Below are 18,200 nucleotides of genomic sequence, written 5' to 3' on the forward strand. Positions count from 1 at the left end.
TGCCCGGAGCCAGGCTGTTCTCATGTCCGTGGCAATGCAGATGGCACGGCCTGAGGTATCGATATGAGCCACAGTGGATTCCATGAGGTCCTGCGCCACGAGCTTGGCCTCAGTTAGCCCCGCCTTGAAGCGTGAGTGGCACTGGGCGGGGAGTTCCGGAAAGAAGTCTGCAATTTACCGCCATAACCTTTGGTTGGCGGCAGCCAGCATGGCATCTGCGTTGGCCTGACGAAGGTGCAAGGAGGCGTTGGAATAGATCTTCTTGCGGTATGCCTCCAAGATCTTCTCCTTGCCTCGCAGCGCCGCAGAGGAGGCTGAGGACGACTGAGGCTTGGAGTATAGTGATGCTGCAGCAATCACCGAGGAGTGTGGCTGAGGATGGGTCGAGAGCAAGAGTGTATCCCCCCTTCCATCTGCCTGTACTTGGCGTCCAGGCATCGATTGACCGGCTGCACCGAGAGGCTTAAGCCAACCCTTCTTGGCCAGAGAGACTACATCAGTGTTAGGCAGAATCCTGTGCAGTTCCCTTGGGGACCACTGCAAGAAGATTAAGACTACAGCAGTAAGCAGTAAACCCAATTGGTAGCAGCCTGCACCACCCAGATTTACCTGGTAGCTGTGGCTGAGCAGTCAGACTTCTCTCAAGATGAGTAAGACAGTATGTAGAGTATACACAATAGGACCAAAAACACAGAGCAAACAAACACTGACCAGAGCTTTGGTAAAAAAGTATAGAATTATTTATTTAAAACACACTAGCACTCTAAATCAAAAGCAAGTTAAAACAGTCAGGCAAAGTATCTACACCTCCCTTAATGAGTATTAGACAAGTCTAAGTTAGCACACCACTTTTTGTCACAACAGAGGTGAGCACGTAACAGATGGCACTCCAATAATTCGGTATAAGGGAGAGAAAAAGGCAGGTCATAAAAATAAAACAGTTCAATACTTTTCTAAGAAAACAGCAAGTTAAGAAAGGCAGAGTATACCGTAGAGCCAAAGTTCATAGGCCAGGGCCACTTTAAATGGAGCAAGGCGGAATGTGCCCAAGATCAAGTTTAAATGCACTAAAAGTCTTTGCAGAAATGTTCAAAAAGAGGTTGGTTCAGGACGAAAGATAAAGTCAGGTCAGGGGGCCAACCCAGTTGAAAAGCCAAGGATGTAAGGGTCACCTTTAGCGATTCGAAGAAAGGGAGGCCAGGCGGCACACAGTACCTTAAAGAGTGAGGAAGCTCCAGCGGTGACAGTTGTTCCTGACAGTGGTGGCGGTTCATGGATTCGATCAGGGGAAGAGATGATCTTGTCGAGTAAGAAAACGTGGAGTCGTTGCACTGCCCAGGGATGAAACCAGCCCCGGAGTTAGTCGGTTAAAAAGTGTGTTCCTTTTATTCGCTGTCAAAGTGGTGAAGCTTGACTATCCGGCCGCCGGGGTGCTTGGCACGGGTGATTCGACCAAGGGACGTCCTTGAAGGCGAAAGTCGAACTGGTTGATCCTACCAGCTCAGAGGAAGAAGACTCATTCAGCAGAAGATCTTCTCTTGTCGTTGGGGAAGTGGTGAGTCGTTGCAGCAGGGCTCCACTGGTGGTGTCGTTGCAGATGGCTCACCTTCTCCACTCTCCGGGTTTTTTAGGTCCCGTGGCGACGTCTGAAGTTCCAGCCCCAAAAGCCCTACTTTTATGCAGAAAAACCCCCATTCAACAGCCTAGCTATCACTCATACATGCAAAGTGGTGAGCCGTGCGGCTCACCTATTAGGCAGAATCCTGTGCAGTTCCCTTAGGGAGCACTGCAAGAAGATTAAGACTACAGGTGTTGGCAGTAAACCCAATTGGTAGCAGTCTGCACCACCCAGATTTACCTGGTAGCTGTCGCTGAGCAGTCAGACTTCCCTCAAGAAGAGTTAGACAGTATGTAGAGTATACACATTAGGTACCAAAAATCAGTAGCACAAGCAAACACTGACCAGAGCTTTGGTATAAAAGTATATAATTATTTAAAGACACACTTATGTAAATACAATGGCACTAATATTTCAAGCAAGTTCAAACACAGTCACTATAAGTATATACACCTCCTTAGTTAATTATTTAGACAAGTCTAAGTTAAGACACCACTTATTTTCAGAACAGAGGTGAGCATGTAACCTTAGATGGCACTCCAATAATTAATTTTAAAAGGGAGGGAAAGGCAAAGTATGGAAATAACAATACCAACACTTTTGAAACCACAGCAAGTCAAGAAAGGCAGGGTCTACTGTAGAGCAAAAAGTTCATAGGCCAGGACTACTCAGAGCAAGGAGGAATGTGCCCAAGATCACACAGTGGAAATGCACTCAAAGTCTTTGCAGAAAAGTCCAAAAGGGTTGAGATAGTTCAGAAAGATAAAAGCTTAGCAGGTCTGGGGGCAACCCAGTATAGAGGTCAAGGATTTAGGAGACACCCTGAGCACTCTGTAGAAAGGGAGGCCAGGCAGGACACAGAACCTTAAATGGAAAGGAAGCTCCAGCGGGGGCAGTTGTTCCTGCCAGTGGTTGCAGCTCGTTGTTCCAGTCAGAGGAAGAGAGGATCTCGCCGTGGAGGAAGGTTTGAAGTCGTTGCACTGCACAGGGATGAAACCAGCCACAGAGTTCCTGATTAAAAGGAGCAGTCCTTTTATTCGCAGTAAGAAGTGGTGAGCTTGGCTATTCAGCCGCCGGGGTGCTTGGCACGGGCGATGCGACCAAGGAACACTTCAGGAAGCGAAAAGAGGTGAGCTGGATGGACCTACCAGCTCAAAGGGAGAAGACTCTTCAGCGGAAGATCTTCCCAGTCGTTGGAGAAGTGGTGAGTTCGTTGCAGCAGGGCTTCACCGGTGGTGTCGGCGGATTGCAGGTGGATCAGCTTCGTCCTCGTCGGGTTCTGAGGTCCAGTGGCGACTTCTGAAGTTCCAGTCCCAAAAGCCCTGCTTTTATGCAGACAACCCCCATTCAAACAGCCTAGCTGTCAATCACGCATGCTAAGTGGTGAGCCGGCCGGCTCACCACTGGGCCAATCAGAGAAGAGTGCGACTTGGGTTGCCAAGGCAATGCAGTCCAGGGTGCCTATTCCCCACCTCCACCCCTCCTATGGAACCCAGACAGAGTGGCACCACTTGGAGGGCTTCTGTGGAGAAGCCCGCCAAAAATAGTGGAACAAAGGGCTCGTCTTTGGTCAGAGTTACAGAGACGGACACAAACGCCATTTTAGAAGTGAGTTCTAGCGAAAAAACCCACTCGGTGAATTTATATTAAATAAATAAACCAGCGGTATTTTAACATTGCACCAAAAAGTGGTGCGTTTAAACCCAATGGGAAAATCCGATAGAGCAATATTGCGGTGGAATATTTTGCGTGGTAACCACTGCCACCAGCCAGAAACTCGCCAAGTGGGGGGGGTGGGGGGGGTTGGGGCTGGACAGTGCCCCCTTGAAAACAGACCCAGGGCTAATCTTATTAACCTCTTCCAGTACTTCCAGACTATGATAGTTTGTACTAGTTGTGTTCACAATTTTGGACTAGTAAAGCCAATCGTGACTTTACATGCCATGGCAGACAGTAGTCAGTCCCAGGGTATGGAGTCTATGTTTGGGGGTCACTGACACCCCTGTGTTACTGCACTGAGGGTGCTGTGTACCACACATACAAAAACAATGATAGCCTATGGAGAAAAATACCCTATAGCACACAAAAAGTCAAAGGAGTGCCTCAAATCATGTCTAAGAGTGGGAGGAAAAGAATCTCACTCTTAGCAGGAGAAAAAACAAACCCCAAAAATCCAGCAAAGCTACTGGGGGACTCACTAGGTTTGGGAAGTTAGCCATAAGAGAATTCTCCCCAACAACCGATTTGCAGTGGAATCCCCGTATTGGCAGAGGGGCGTTGCGTGATGACTTCTGCCAGAACCCCCACTGCTGGCTGCTCAACCTCATGTCGGGGGAGGCTCAGGTACTCTGCCAGGCCAGCAAGAAGTTTGTGGAAGGCCCTGGCTGAGGATGGCGTGTCAGGGTCCTCCTCCTCCGTATCCTGCAGGTCTGGAGGATCCTGTGGAGTAGGAGTAGATGGTGCCGGAGGCTGGGGTACAGGTACCGCAGCCGGAGGCTGAGGAGGTGGCGGAGGCTGCAGAGTTGGCTGTGGAGCAGGAGGAGGCGGCTGCACCAGGGCCTGGAGGCCCGATGGAGGAGTCTGTGGTGCCTCTAGCATGGCGGGGAGGACTTCCCCCGACTGCGTCTTTGATAACCCCTGAGGAGAGAAGGGCTGAGATATCCCCGCTGTTTGGCGAGTTGGGGAGCCAGGACACATCGATCATGTCGGACTCCATTCCAACTGCCCTGAGAACAAGGGCGCAAATACGACGCGAGGCGAAGGCGCTGCATGAAATCACTCCGCGTACACCGGCAAGAAAAGTAAGCCGATTTTTTTCATGTTCCTCAAACCCTGACTGTTGTTGATGAGCTGCTTTATGTTCGCCAGGAAACCTGACGCCGGAGATTTCATTCGCACGTCCGAAAATTGCACACCTCACTCAGACGTGGTGTCGTCTGATTTAAAACTTTGTGGAGCGGCGCGACCCCTATCAAATGTGAACCCGTTGAATGAGAACGTGATGTGTCGAGGTCCCCTCAGTAGCTCCACAGGCGGGCCTGTTATCTGTGGGCACCAGCGTATGTGAAGGTGACATGTGCACTGCTGTTCAGGACGCGTGTATGATTTTTGAAAAACCGGTCGGCTTACCTGCTGCTGCGTTGTCCGACCTTCCGCTTCTGGATGAGGCGGGTGGTGGCGGGGGGGGGTTGGCCGCCGTGGCGGGGGTGCAGGGCCCCGGAGCCAGCGATGTTGGCGGGCGAGCAGTCGTTTCTCCCGCGGAGGTTCACCTGGGGGCGGCGCCTGTGGGAGAGCGTGCCCCCGACGGGTCTGTAGGTGTGCTCGTTGCTGTATGCGTGAGCCAGGCGGATAGCTGGAGTGACGGAGCGACTCCTGGTGTGCTGCAGCACGGTAGTAGCCCCGTCCAGCCTACTCCATTAAGTGCCAGTTCTCCCGTTAATCTGTCCCGCATGGCTTTCTGTCGCTCTTTCTCAACTGTTGAGATTGCTCACTCTACACAGTCTGATGAGCTGGGGTCAAGACCGTGTCCAACGCCAATATGATCCCCACTCCGACAGACCTGTGTGTATGACACAAGTTGACCCAAGTACTCCGTTTACTGATAACAGGAGAAACTCCTTAAGTGTCGTGACAAAGGTTCTGGAAAACTCAGTAGCAATGAATAAAGAGTGCCCTGCAAACACTAAGAAAGGTCCTACCTCTCCTACGTTGAAACCTGATACACACCACAAAAAGGCAAATATCACAACTAAGTGGCGCAAATGAAGACATATGGTCTAAGGTGTGCTACAAACGCTTCAAAATCAACAATCAAACTCCAAGTAATTGTGAACCACACGAGGGACTCGAACATGTGTTGACCTCTCAGAAAAGGTTGAACACGCAACAACGCTACCTTAATAGGTCCCTCTCGTCTTTTATCCATACCTCACAGCGCTCTGCCACCAACAAATGTTTGTCGGAAGACTCACAAGACTCCTCGTTGATGGAACATCCATTTCCGAAAATACGCCAAATTAGAGAAAAGTCGGAAATGGCCAATCGACTTCAGCCACCAGTGTTCAGTGCTGAAAACAGAGCCACTATGCCTCAAACTGAGCTACAAACCCTAATAATTTCATCTATGACGATGTCTATGGCCCCTTATATGAAACTATATGAAGCCTTGCATGAAGCCACTAAGGACTTGACAACTGTCGTGGCTCTAATGCATTCGAAATTAATCCAGATTGAACAAGTATGATCAGTCTTACAATGACCAACACGAAGGTTTGAAAAGACTAGACGGATCATGTACGTTGTTAAAAGAGCAAAGGAAAAACGATGCAATTGACAAAAAACTCTTGGCTGAAGTAGCGAGAGAGGCGCTAGCTTTGTTTAAATACGATGGTCTGACTTCAAACCGGCAAAAGCATCAAATCACTCCACCAATTGTGAGCAAGACACCGACTCGATGCAATAAGTCCTTAAATGAACGCTGTTTAGGGGATGTAAACCAAAACACTTAAGAGCCTTCAGACGTGATTGTAATCCATGAAGATGCGCACCCAGGCCCGTTGGTCTCAACGGATCCTATACTGGGAAAGCTGGCAACTTCGCCAACCATAAGTGAGGTGATTCCCCCAAGTTTGATACACATAACGGGGAATCTGCCCAAGTAAGACGCAGAACCCTTGCCTACAATGATGACAACATCCGAAGATATTACTTCTGACATTTCATTCAACACTGCATTTGAACAGGCGAGGGGAAATTTGAACCAAGCACTACGAGACTCCCAGGTGGCATCTTCCTCTCAGAGAGATCTGGGCGCTGAAGCTTCTACAACTATTCCCTCTGCGATATCTGCAGTGACTTCAATACCCACTTATTCGGTCTTCAACAAGGTGTCACAACCTAAGGTGTCGACCTTAAAGCCCTTGGCTATTCCACCTGCAAAACAGGTGAAGAAACCTAAAAATCAAAAAGGTCTTAGAAACAAGGCACTGCATGGTGCACGGAAATTTCTACGTAACAAACGTGGTCCAGAACGTGGCAAGCAACATCAACAAGTGTCTAAAGGCAGCCTCTTCAATCAGTGGGAAATCGCAAAATAAACCCTTAGACACAGAAGTCCCTGTAACATCTGACGCAGTGGCCGCGTCAGGTTCGAACCACGACTTATCAAGTGAGCTGTTGAACCTATCAACATACGACGAAGTAACACACGATATTCAGGATGTGGAGGCCACCTCTTCCCATGAGAATCAAGAGGGAGACGTCGTCCACACCTTGATAGACGTAGAGAACGTCAAACAAATTTACATCGATGCTCCAGCACATGGCCCTGGAAATGAACTTCCTGTTATCCAAACTGTTCCAAGTATCAATTTAAGCTCTTGTTCCGTGACTGGCACGCAAACGACTCTTAATGCATGGTCCTCTGCAAGAAGAACCCGTCAAATAATTAATGAAAAGGAAGTCCATCAGGGGCAGCTGAAATCGTCGAACAGTCCAGTGTTTATGACCCTACACGAAAAAAGGATGCGGGTCACTATGGAACATGGGTCGTCGGCCCCTGGAAATATTCGGACTCATCCGTATGTCCCCGCTAATCTGGCGGTAGCAAGGCTGCATAACGATACCGTAAAAATCTCAGAACGATATGATTCACCATGGTGAGTGTCAAGTACGCAATTCAAAGGCTTCCCTGAATGACGTTTGATTGTTTCAGCCCAGAACATCGGGAGGAGCTAGATCGAAGTGCCCTATCTACAAATTGGTCATTGAAAGGCTAGATTCCTCAGATAATCTAATACTGAACCGAGGCAACATAATCAGGCTTTTACATCTTGTACCTGCCCTACGGGCCATAAGTTCAAATGATCTGATGATCGTGGAGTTTTTCAACGAAAAAAGGAACGATAAGGTGGTGCTTCACGTCTCGTCACCTATTGTTGCTTCAACAATACTGGATGCCAATATCGCTCTGTTTTCCCTTGGCTTTGAAGTCTTTAAATACTCTGAATCGTCTCATAAAACATCCAATAGAGTTGAGGTCCCATACACACACAAAGTCCTAAGTAAGGACGCGTGTGTGAGTATGCCGAAACCCATGGATCAGAGTGTCATCAACGTTCAAGCATCCCCTTGTTCATCAATTCAGAAGGCACCCTTGGATGGAACCAAACGGAATCAACTGGGTAATTCTTGCCACGACCAGACACTGGAGGTCTCTGAGAGGGAGCAACAAAAAGAATATACGAATTACTATACTCTGTAACGCCAAACAAGGTGGATGGAGTGTTCCTAGTAATAAATCTTTCAGCCCTAGTGGCGGTAAGCAAGAGCGGCAATGGTTGTCTGCAGCCTTGTGCAGCAAAAATCCCCAATGAGGCCCCTAAAGCTCGGTGTAGATTGGCTTCGTGGAACACTCGTGGCTTTTCACACCTGTTTAAATCAAACTGGCTTGCATCAATCGACATTGCTTGTCTCCAGGAAACCTGGTTACGAGAAACCCCAGTAATGGACGACTTTGAGGTGGCCTTAAACCCTGACCTAAAATCTTTAAAAGGACGCCCGATGTCGGGCTTGGCCACCATGGTTAGGAAATCCTCAGGCTGGAGAATTGCGAGTTCGACCAATTACTCCCCTTTCATCCAAGCAACATTAATGTCAAAACTAAAACACGAAGGGTCGCCTATGGAACAGTTCTGTGTTGTAAACCTGTACTGGCACCACACGAATGCTGGAAAACAGATATGCATCGATCAGATTGTGGAAATAGTTGATGAACTGCTGGAAACAAATGGCTGGCCGAACATTCTCATCTGTGGTGATTTAAACATCAACCTTTTTAAACCATCAGGCCCGGAAAAAAACTTCTTTGGCCAAGTCGTGGTCGGAGGAATTGATCCTAAGAAACGTAGAACTTCTAAATGGTAACACTTGTAACGATATGCCGCCAGCCCCCACGTGGCATCGTGATGGGCTAAGGTCAACAATTGACTACATATTTGTATCAGAAGCCCTACACCCTCGGATAACCTCGCTGAAAATTATTGAAATTACGGAAAGCGATCACAACATGCTAATAACAGAATTTACAACTATGACAAAACAGAAACCAGAGCTATGTCCCCATCAAATCCAGGTGGTTTCCAATAGAGTAAGATTGAGCTTCGAAACACATGATGTGGAACATCTGGTAAATCTCTACTGCAAGACCTGCTCAAACGTTGACTATGATCATCTTCTGACACACTATAAGCCCATGCAAGCAGGCTTTAAAAATATGGCCTTTGTACGCCAACACTGCTTTGACCGGGAATTGCTGACACAAAAGCGTCTTATGCGTCAAGACATCCGAAGGCTGAAGTGTACAAAGGACACAACATACTTACGCAACGTAAAGGAGGTTAAGCAGAGATACAAAAACTGGCTAAAAGCTCATAAGCATGTAATGGCCCAAAACGATGCAGAACAAATGTTGACTGTCTTAAAAAACAAGAACTCTAGAGACTTTTGGAGGCTTATGAACAATCAGCACGCCCCCCAAAAAGCCATACAAGTCTGTATGGTGTCTGAACCCGATTGGATAATTCACTTCGAAGGTCTATACAAAGCATCTGTTTCAACTGACGGCCCTGTTAAACTAACACCTAAATTGTGGGCCTTGTCTTATTCAAAAGATGAAATAGTGACCATCATTAAAAAAGCGAAAAATTCACGGGCACCTGGTCCTGATGGCCTGACAAATTTTACTATAAAACAACATCCAGAGCAATGGGCAGAGTTCTGTGTAACGTTGTTTAGAGTAAATTTAAGTGCCCAGACGCCAAAATTCTGGAAGACCGCGATAGTTGTACCTGTCTTCAAAAAAGGCGACAGAGCAAACCCGAAAAACTATCGTCCAATTGCTCTATTAGACGTCCTAGGTAAGATCTACGCCACAATGCTCCAACAAAAACTCGTAGCCTGGTCACAAACTTCGAACCACGTGGATAAGCTCCAATCAGGTTTCGTGAAGCAGGTGGGATGCTCGCTGAATTTACTCCTGCTAAACATTATTAAAATGGAAGCGATAAAGTCAAACACTAAGGTCTATCTAGCTTTTATAGACTTTTCATATGCTTTTGACACCATCAATAGAGCGATCCTGTGGGAAAAACTGAAGCGTTGGGGATGCCCGTCAGATTTAATAGCGGCAATCAAACTGCACACAAACACCTCTATCCGAGTAAGGCTGGATCAATTAGGGCAATTATCCAAAGCAATAAACACCTTCAAAGGAGTCAAACAGGGGTGTCCGTTAGCTGCAGTACTATTCGGCCTTTTTATATCGGACATAGGTGAAGCAATTGGAGCAACAAAATCATTTCCGCCGAAAGTGACCAAATCACACTTAAATTGGCTACTATATGCTGATGATTTGATCATCCTGGACCGGACGCCTATTGGGCTGCAAAGTAAGTTAAACGCAGTTCAACAATACGTTACATCGAATCAACTACTGATCAACACGAAAAAATGTGAAATACTGGTCCAGCAAAACCTAAAAGGCGGCTGGGTGGCGCGGAAACGCACCCCAAACTGGACGCTAGGCCACGAACCTTTGCAAATATCTGCCAGTGTTAAATACCTGGGAATGCTCATAAGCTCATCAATAACGGATGGACCGTGGCAGGCTGACATAAGAAGAAAATGCAAACTAGCAAACCAGGCACTAATTATCCACAAAAGATATGGTAAATTCTCATTAAAACCTGTGCTGGCCTTCTACCATCAGAAGGTAATCCCTGTACTGACATACAGGGCTGAAAATGCTTTCGGCTGTTCTTATGAAATTTGGGACTCTTTAGAGAACTGCTTTTGGTCCAAAGTATTAACACTCCCGAAAGGTGTGAAGACTGCCTGTATAAGATACGAACTGTCGATAATATCGATTCATGCCAGGATCAGCTGGAGTCTACTAAACTTGTATCGTAAAACATGTTCTAGAGCACAAATTCCTCAATTTGACATCTTCTATGATGGTTCATTTGGTAACTCCAATGTCATCACAATGTGGTCAAACGGGTGCGAAGAATTACTACAGAATTTCGACATCAAGAGCGAGTTGCTCCATGAAAATCCGGATGCGGCAAAGCTTAAAATCTGGCGCATCGACTGGGAGCATACATGCACAAAGAGCGATGGCCAAATCGATGTGTGATGTGCCACTGGAAGCATGTGCCTTCAATACCCAGCAGCGTAACATTACTCTGTTTCCAGGTTCACAAGCAAGAAAGCTGTTTTTACTGTTCAGGCTGAATCTGTTCAAAACTACTGAACGTCTTTGCTTATGGAAAAATTCGCTAAAACCAGAATGTCAACTTTGTCTGCTAGCCAAAGAGTCACTCAACCATTTAGTGCTATTTTCCCCTAAGCTGAAATCTGAAAGATCAATCCACTGGGCCCATGGGGTGTAATCCATCCATCCTTTTGTGCTGATGACTGGTGGAACCAGATGTACCAAGGAACCGACTTGAAACTGATATTTCCATTAACACGTTTTTTGGAGCAAATTGAAAAATGTCTGATGATGGCACCAGTAGGGGAAACAAATTAGTAAAACCTGTCACGGTATAATCTGTATGATAACTTTGTGAATGGAGCTCGCCCAAAAGTCTACTACTGAGGATTGATTGTATGTCTAATTGTTGCTTTGTTGTTTGTGCATATGTCGTCACTTTTAAAGGTTTGAAAAAACCAATAAAATAAAAAAAAAATAATAAAAAAAATAACCCCCATCTGAGGAGACCTCATTTGGCCGGGAACTTCTCGAAGAGCACCTCCTCACTGGCCAAAGAGGTGGCAGGGGGTACCGACAGGGTAACGGGGGGCTACTTGAGCCGCTGCATACCCTGTCCATATGGACGCAAGGGAAAGCTGCCCTGCGCAAATGAAAGGGTAGTCTGTAGGCCACATACCTGGTTGAGGCCAGTCCCACCTTGACACTCGTTCTTCGCCGAATTCCTGGAATGGCGCCGGTCGCTTGTCTCTTTCTGGCGCGGCAGACATTTTGTCGAGCTGCCCGTCACGTGCCTGCGACGTGTTACTCGGCCTGCTGGGCCCGTCCTCTTCCAAGATCACGAGGCCTACCCTGCTCCAGGGGCTCGGCCCAGTAGGTGTTACACCCTTGACCCGGGGGCCGGTAGAGCTGCGTTTAGGCACCCCCTCGGACATATTGCCGGTGTTAGGGTGTAGCCCCTCGGCCATGGTGCAGGTACAAGGGCGGAGCCCCTCGGGTGTAGACCTGGTACAAGAACCTTCCGGTCCCTGGACACTGCGCCCAGGAGGATCCCTCAACCCGAAGGCCAGTAGCTGAAGCAGTCTTGGTGCACGTGCCGGTAGAAGGACCTGACCTGGCCGGTCCCTCCCGCGCAGGAGTCCCCGTGGGAAGGAGTCTCCCTTGCGGGGTGCACTGGAAAATATCGGCCCTAGCTTGGGCCTGGCTCGATGCTTCACGAAGTTCTTGAGATCCTCTGGAGGCGACTTCTGGAAGAGCTCCCTCCACCTGGCTTGTCTGTTCTTCAGCGCCTTCGATGAGTCACACGCCGAACATGATTGCCAACCGTGGTCTGGGCCAAGGCAACGTAGGCAGCGGGCGTGGGGGTCTGAAGTTGGGAAGAGCCTGTTGAAGGATGGACACCTGCTGAACCCTGTAGAAGTCGACATGCGCCGGGGAGGAGCGTGACGTTTGAGGGCAGAGTACCTGAATGATAGAAAAGACCAAAAAAGAGAAGTATCCGCGTGGAATTACATGGTCGAAGCCAAACCCAGGAGCCCTGGTGAATTCGGCCCATTCCCGTAGACGCGGAAAAGGGGACTGAGGTGTGGCGCCGGAGGGCAGAGTCAGGGCAGTGCATGCTCACTGGGCCACACCTCCGCGCGCATCTAAATGTAAAGGGGAAGGTTTTTTTCTGGTGAAAAAGGTTCCGGCTCCAATCTTTTGGAAGGGACACCCATACAGTATGGAGGAAAAGGAACGCGACGTAAGTAGGACCGTCGTCGCCAATCAGATTTGTTTCGCCATCTTTGTCCAGCACTCTGGTGAATGGACTTCAAGAAGTGGATTCTTTCTTCTGGAGGTCTAGCAGGATAAATTCTTTTGAAAGACGTTGCACAGCACTCAGGCTCAAGGTTCCAGAGTATTTGCGGTTTGGAGACCAGGAAGGTCACAGCTCATTGTGCGATGACTCAAAATGCAGGTCTTAAGACTGATGAGTCCCAACAGTCTGCAGTCGGAGTTGTCTTTAGGACTCCTCTGTCACACAAAAAAGGGGTCAGCACAGGCACTGGTTGCACAGGAGGCATCGCTGATTGTTGGAAGAAGCTACAGCAGTCTCACTGTTAGGGAGAATTCTCTGTTAAGGCTAATTTCCCAAACCTAGTTAGTCCCCCAGCAGCTTTGCTGGATTTCTGGGGTTTATTTTTTTTTCTCCTGCTAAGAGTCAGACTCTTTTCCTCACACTCTTACACATGATTTGAGGATATCTTTGACTTTGTGTGCTTATGGGGTATTTTTCTCCATCGGCCATCATTGGTTTTGAATGCGTGTTACACAGCACCCTCAGTGCAGTAACGCAGGGCTGTCATAGTGACTCCCAAACAAAGAATCCATACCCTGGGACTGACTAGTGTCTCCCAGGGCATGTAAAGTCACCATTGGCTTTACTAGTCCAAAATTGTGAACAGAACCAGTACAAACCATCATAGTCTGGAAGTACTGGAAGGGGTTAATTAGATTACCCCTGGGTCTGTTTTCAAGGGGGCACTGTCCATTTCCCCCACCTTGCCGAGTTTCTGGCTGGTGAAAGTGGTTACCACGCAAAATATTCCACCGGAATATTTCTCTATGGGATTTTCCCATTGGTTTTAAACGCACCACTTTTTGGTGCAATGTTAAAATACCGCCGGTTTATTTATTTAATATAAATTCACTGAGTGGGTTTTTTCGCCAGAACTCACTTCTAAAATGGCGTTTGTGTCCGTCTCTCCAAACCCTCCAAAGTGGTGCCACTCTATCTGGGTTCCATAGGAGGGGTGGAGGGTGGGGGGGAGGGGGGGGGGGGGGGGGGAGAACAGGCACCCTGGACTGCGTTGCCTTGGAAACCCAAGTCGCACTCTTCTCTGATTGGCCCAGTGGTTTGCATGAGTGATTGACAGCTAGGCTGTTTGAATGGGGGTTTTCTGCATAAAAGCAGGGCTTTTGGGACTGGAACTTCAGAAGTCACCACTGGACCTAAGAACCCGACGAGGATGAAGCTGAGCCACCTGCAACCCGACGACACCACCGGTGAAGCCCTGCTGCAACAAACTCACCACTTCTCCAACGACTGGGAAGATCTTCTGCTGTAGAGTCTTCTCCCTTTGAGCTGGTAGGACCATCCAGCTCTCCTCTTTTCGCTTCCTGAAGTGTTCCTTGGTCGAATCGCCCGTGCCAAGCACCCCGGCGGCTGAATAGCCAAGCTCACCACTTCTTACTGCGAATAAAAGGACTGCTCCTTTTAATCAGGAACTCTGTGGCTGGTTTCATCCCTGTGCAGTGCAACGACTTCAAACCTTCCTCCACGGCGAGATCCTCTCTTCCTCTGACTGGAACAACAAGCTGCAACCACTGCCAGGAACAACTGCCCCCGCTGGAGCTTCCTTTCCATTTAAGGTACTGTGTCCTGCCTGGCCTCCCTTTCCAGAGAGTACTCGGGGTGTCTCCTAAATCCTTGATCTCTATACTGGGTTGGCCCCAGACCTGCTACGCTTTATCTTTCTGAAATATCGCAACCCTTTTTGACTTTTCTGGAAAGACTTTGAGTGCATTTCCACTGTGTGATCTTGGGCACATTCCGCCTAGCTGTCTCCAAGAGTAGTCTTGGCCTATGAACTTTTTGCTCTACAGTAGTCCCTGCCTTTCTTGACTTGCTGTGGTTTCTTAAAAATGTTGGTATTGTGTTATTTCCATACTCTGCCTTTGCCTCCCTTTTTAAATGAATTATTGGAGTGCCATCTAAGGTTACACGCTCACCTCTGTTTTGCAAATAAGTGGTGTCTTAACTTAGACTTGTCTAAATAATTAACTAAGGAGGTGTATATACGTATAGTGACTGTGTTTGAACTTGCTTGACATATTAGTGCCAGTGTATTTACATAAGTGTGTCTTTAAATAAATTATATACTTTTATACCAAAGCTCTGGTCAGTGTCTGCTTGTGCTACTGTATTTTGGTACCTAATGTGCATACTCTACATACTGTCTAATTCTTCTTGAGGGAAGTCTGACTGCTCAGCCACAGCTACTAGGTAAATGTGGGTGGTGCAGACTGATACCAATTGGGTTTACTGCCAACACATGTAATCTTAATCTTCTTGCAGTGCTCCCTAAGGGAACTGCACAGGATTCTGCCTAACACTCATCTTCTTCATCGGATCTTCAGTTGCAGTGGACACTTCAGCTACCAGATCCGGGCCAGATATACAGGAACCCACACATCCTCTGCCAACTATCCCTGCAGTTTCCAGAAAGGTGTGGGTGGCTATACAATCAGGACATCCAATCACCCAGTGGGTACTGGATTCTCATGCACACTAGAAGACGCTCAGTTCATGCCTTTCCAGACACTCCGGAGCCTCGGCGGGCTACACAAAGGGTTCCCGCCGAAGAAAAAAGTACATCCAGGACCTCCCCCACCCAGGACGGCAGAAGGACCAAAAAAGGACAAGCACACTAAAAGTAGCGAAAAAAGAAAGGAGCCATCATTCTAGCAGAATGGTGACCCTTCTGTGCATTACTGCAGCTGGTTTGACAGCCTGCGAGTAAAGACTGCACAAAAGTCAGTAAAGTATGTCCACTGCCAACAGCCATAATAGTAAGCTTGTCACTGTAACAGAAATGTTACAGGAGCAGTGAGAAAGGGAATATTCATGAATCTCCCCACTACGCCATATGAGGGGTGTGTGCTGGTCTCACTATATAAAATGTATAGGGGATTTAAATCCCTCTCTACCCCTGAGAACATGTGTTCTGCAAGTTAAATCAAGAGAAAATAAAAGGTGAAGCCCAAGGGGCGACCCAGCAACACTGTACAGAAAGTGCAGCGTGCTGCAATAATAAAATGTAGATGCCCAACAAGTTATAGGAAAGGATACTCAAAAATACACTATGGAGAGTCAGAAAAATGACATCCATAAGAAGAGTACAAGCAAGGGTGAGTGGGGAAAAAGGTTCTCTCACTCACTCGGGAACAAGGACAAAGAAACCACAAGTCCAGCAAAAGGTGCTGGGGGACTCGCAGGGGAGGGGGATTTAGCATATAAATGAAAATCTAACCTAACACCAGACTGCTTCCCAAACACACTTACAGGATGATAGTCTCACCCTGGGGCCAAAATGTGATGCTTAAAAAGCAGCGCTGCCCTGGAAGCATTACAAGCGCCAAAATGCCTTTGGGTGTATGTTCGCTTTACTAAGTTTCTATAACATAACAAGCAACTAAACTTTGGAAAAATTGAATTCTGCCCCAACACTCGGTCGCCACCCAGTCACATGAGCGTAACAAAGTACAGCTCACTGGATACCAGATTTACAATACTAGAGCCTACTTTTATGAAGCAGAGGAAAATAGGGCTTCATGTGAGTCTAAAAAGCTACCCTTCATGAAGCCAATATATTAAAGTTGGCTGACATTAGCAAGAATTAGTTCACATGTCTAGATCAGTGAACTGCCCAAGGAGAACAAGGGGCAACTTGGCAGTAGATCCCCACAATTGGGGGTGACGGCTAAGAATTGCATTCCCAAGGAAATCTGGATGGAACTCACTGGGGAAACATGATCAGGGTATTAGAAAGAAAAAGCAAAAAGTTGAAGAGACTCAGTGAGCAAGAGGACTATCTTCCATTCAGGTTGCAGGCACCAAAACACCAGAAAGGGCAAATGGCTTGACAAGGGGATGCAGAAACTATGGCTGTGACCCCTGTCCACCAGCACTCAACACTTCATGTTTGGTTGAGGTGCTATACTAGATATGGAAAAGAGGCCTGAGCTTGCGCTATGAACTGGAGGTAAAAGCTCCAAAATGGCAGTTGCATCTTCCCCAGTGTAGCCTCTACATAAATAGAAAACACTAGAATGTGTGGGTCCTGGCAGGAGTTTATGCATTTGTGATTTTACCAACAGGTTCAAAGTCACTGCTGGAGAAATGAAAAATTTGACTAGAATCTGTTGACACTTACCATTTGAAGATTTTAAATCAGGAAGGATGTGATTCACAAAAAACTCTGTCAGATTAACAAGTTCATTTGCTTGCGTTATCCCATGCTGAAAAATTGGGATTAAACTGTGTTAAACATATTATAAAGTGTCCATTAAGACTCAGGCATAACAATAGCAGCTCAACAGTGCCTAAAGCGTTTAAGCAATATAACAAAAGAAAGTTACTTGCAATCCTAGTTCATCATGCATGATTTCAATAGGTCAAATTTTACATCTTGGTGCATGAGAGGGATTCTGGTACACACGTTAACTAGAAATCCATTAGACATTGGCTTATTAGAAAGGGTTTAATCTTTTGAACACTAATAAAAGCCTGAAAAAAAGCTAAGCAGAGAAGCCATTTTTTTACCTGCTTTTAGATTCTTCACTTAAAAAGGAAAAACAGGAAAAGGATGCACCCAATATGTCCTAAATGCAAGCGCTCAGCAAGCACCAATAATGTCTGCAGTGCCAGGTCTTGCCCCAAACAGGTAAACTACATTGTATAATGTAGAGAAGAACAAGTTTCTTCTTACCTGGTAACGTTCTTTCGATGGGATGTTCCTCCGACGTATTCCTTATCTTGATAGATTTCATCCAGCTTGCTGGCTTCGGAACATATTTTCAGTAGAGGGCACTGCGCGTCTACGTCCCTCGAGTTGGTGTCCCTCGACAGCCTCCGTATCGGCGCCGACGACATCATGTGTATAAATAGACACGCGCAGCATCCGTTGCTCAGTTCCGTTTCGAAGCTTAAGAGTAGCTGTGCATGAATTGGTTATGGACCTTGAAGGAGCGTAACCTGCAACCACAAGGGAAGTTTTACAGAGGGGATGGATGTGAGGGGCGATAAGGAATACGTCCGAGGAACATCCCATCGAAAGAACGTTACCAGGTAAGAAGTAACTTGTTCTTCGAAGGGATTGTGTCCTCCGACGTATTCCTTATCTTGATAGACTCCCATAGCAGCGGTGTGCAAACAGAGGTGGGAGTAAAATTGCTATATTCCCTTTTAAGAATTAACAGAGTTTAACACAGCTTTGCCAAATCTATTTTTACTAGAGGAGGAATCCAAATTGTAGAATTTTGTAAAGGTATGTGCGGACGACCATGTGGCAGCCGCACGTATGTCTCGAATCGGTACCCCTCTCTGGAGGGCCGAAGAGGATGCGATACCCCTGGTTGAAGGAGCCCTAAGGTTTTGAGGGGGCTCTTTCCCTGCCAATTTGTAACATTCTAGATTGGCTAAAATAATCCATCTGGAGATGGTCTGTTTTGTGATTGGCAATCCTAATTTGTGCCCTGTGTAACCAA

At 47.2% G+C, this 18,200-nt stretch overlaps 1 protein-coding gene across 2 annotated transcripts in view; it reads right to left on the reverse strand.

Moving 5' to 3' along the window:
• Window positions 1-18,200, reverse strand: part of CSE1L (chromosome segregation 1 like) — a 1,325,092-nt gene that overhangs the window by 948,453 nt on the left and 358,439 nt on the right. For both annotated transcript variants that reach the window (XM_069651279.1, XM_069651278.1), the window contains exon 13: window positions 16,868-16,952. In XM_069651279.1, the coding sequence (XP_069507380.1) occupies window positions 16,868-16,952 (85 nt within the window). The remainder of the gene's footprint in view (window positions 1-16,867; window positions 16,953-18,200) is intronic.

The sequence above is a fragment of the Ambystoma mexicanum genome, chromosome 3p (assembly GCF_040938575.1).
Source record: "Ambystoma mexicanum isolate Mex_15411 chromosome 3p, UKY_AmexF1_1, whole genome shotgun sequence".
NCBI classification, from domain to species: domain Eukaryota; kingdom Metazoa; phylum Chordata; class Amphibia; order Caudata; family Ambystomatidae; genus Ambystoma; species Ambystoma mexicanum.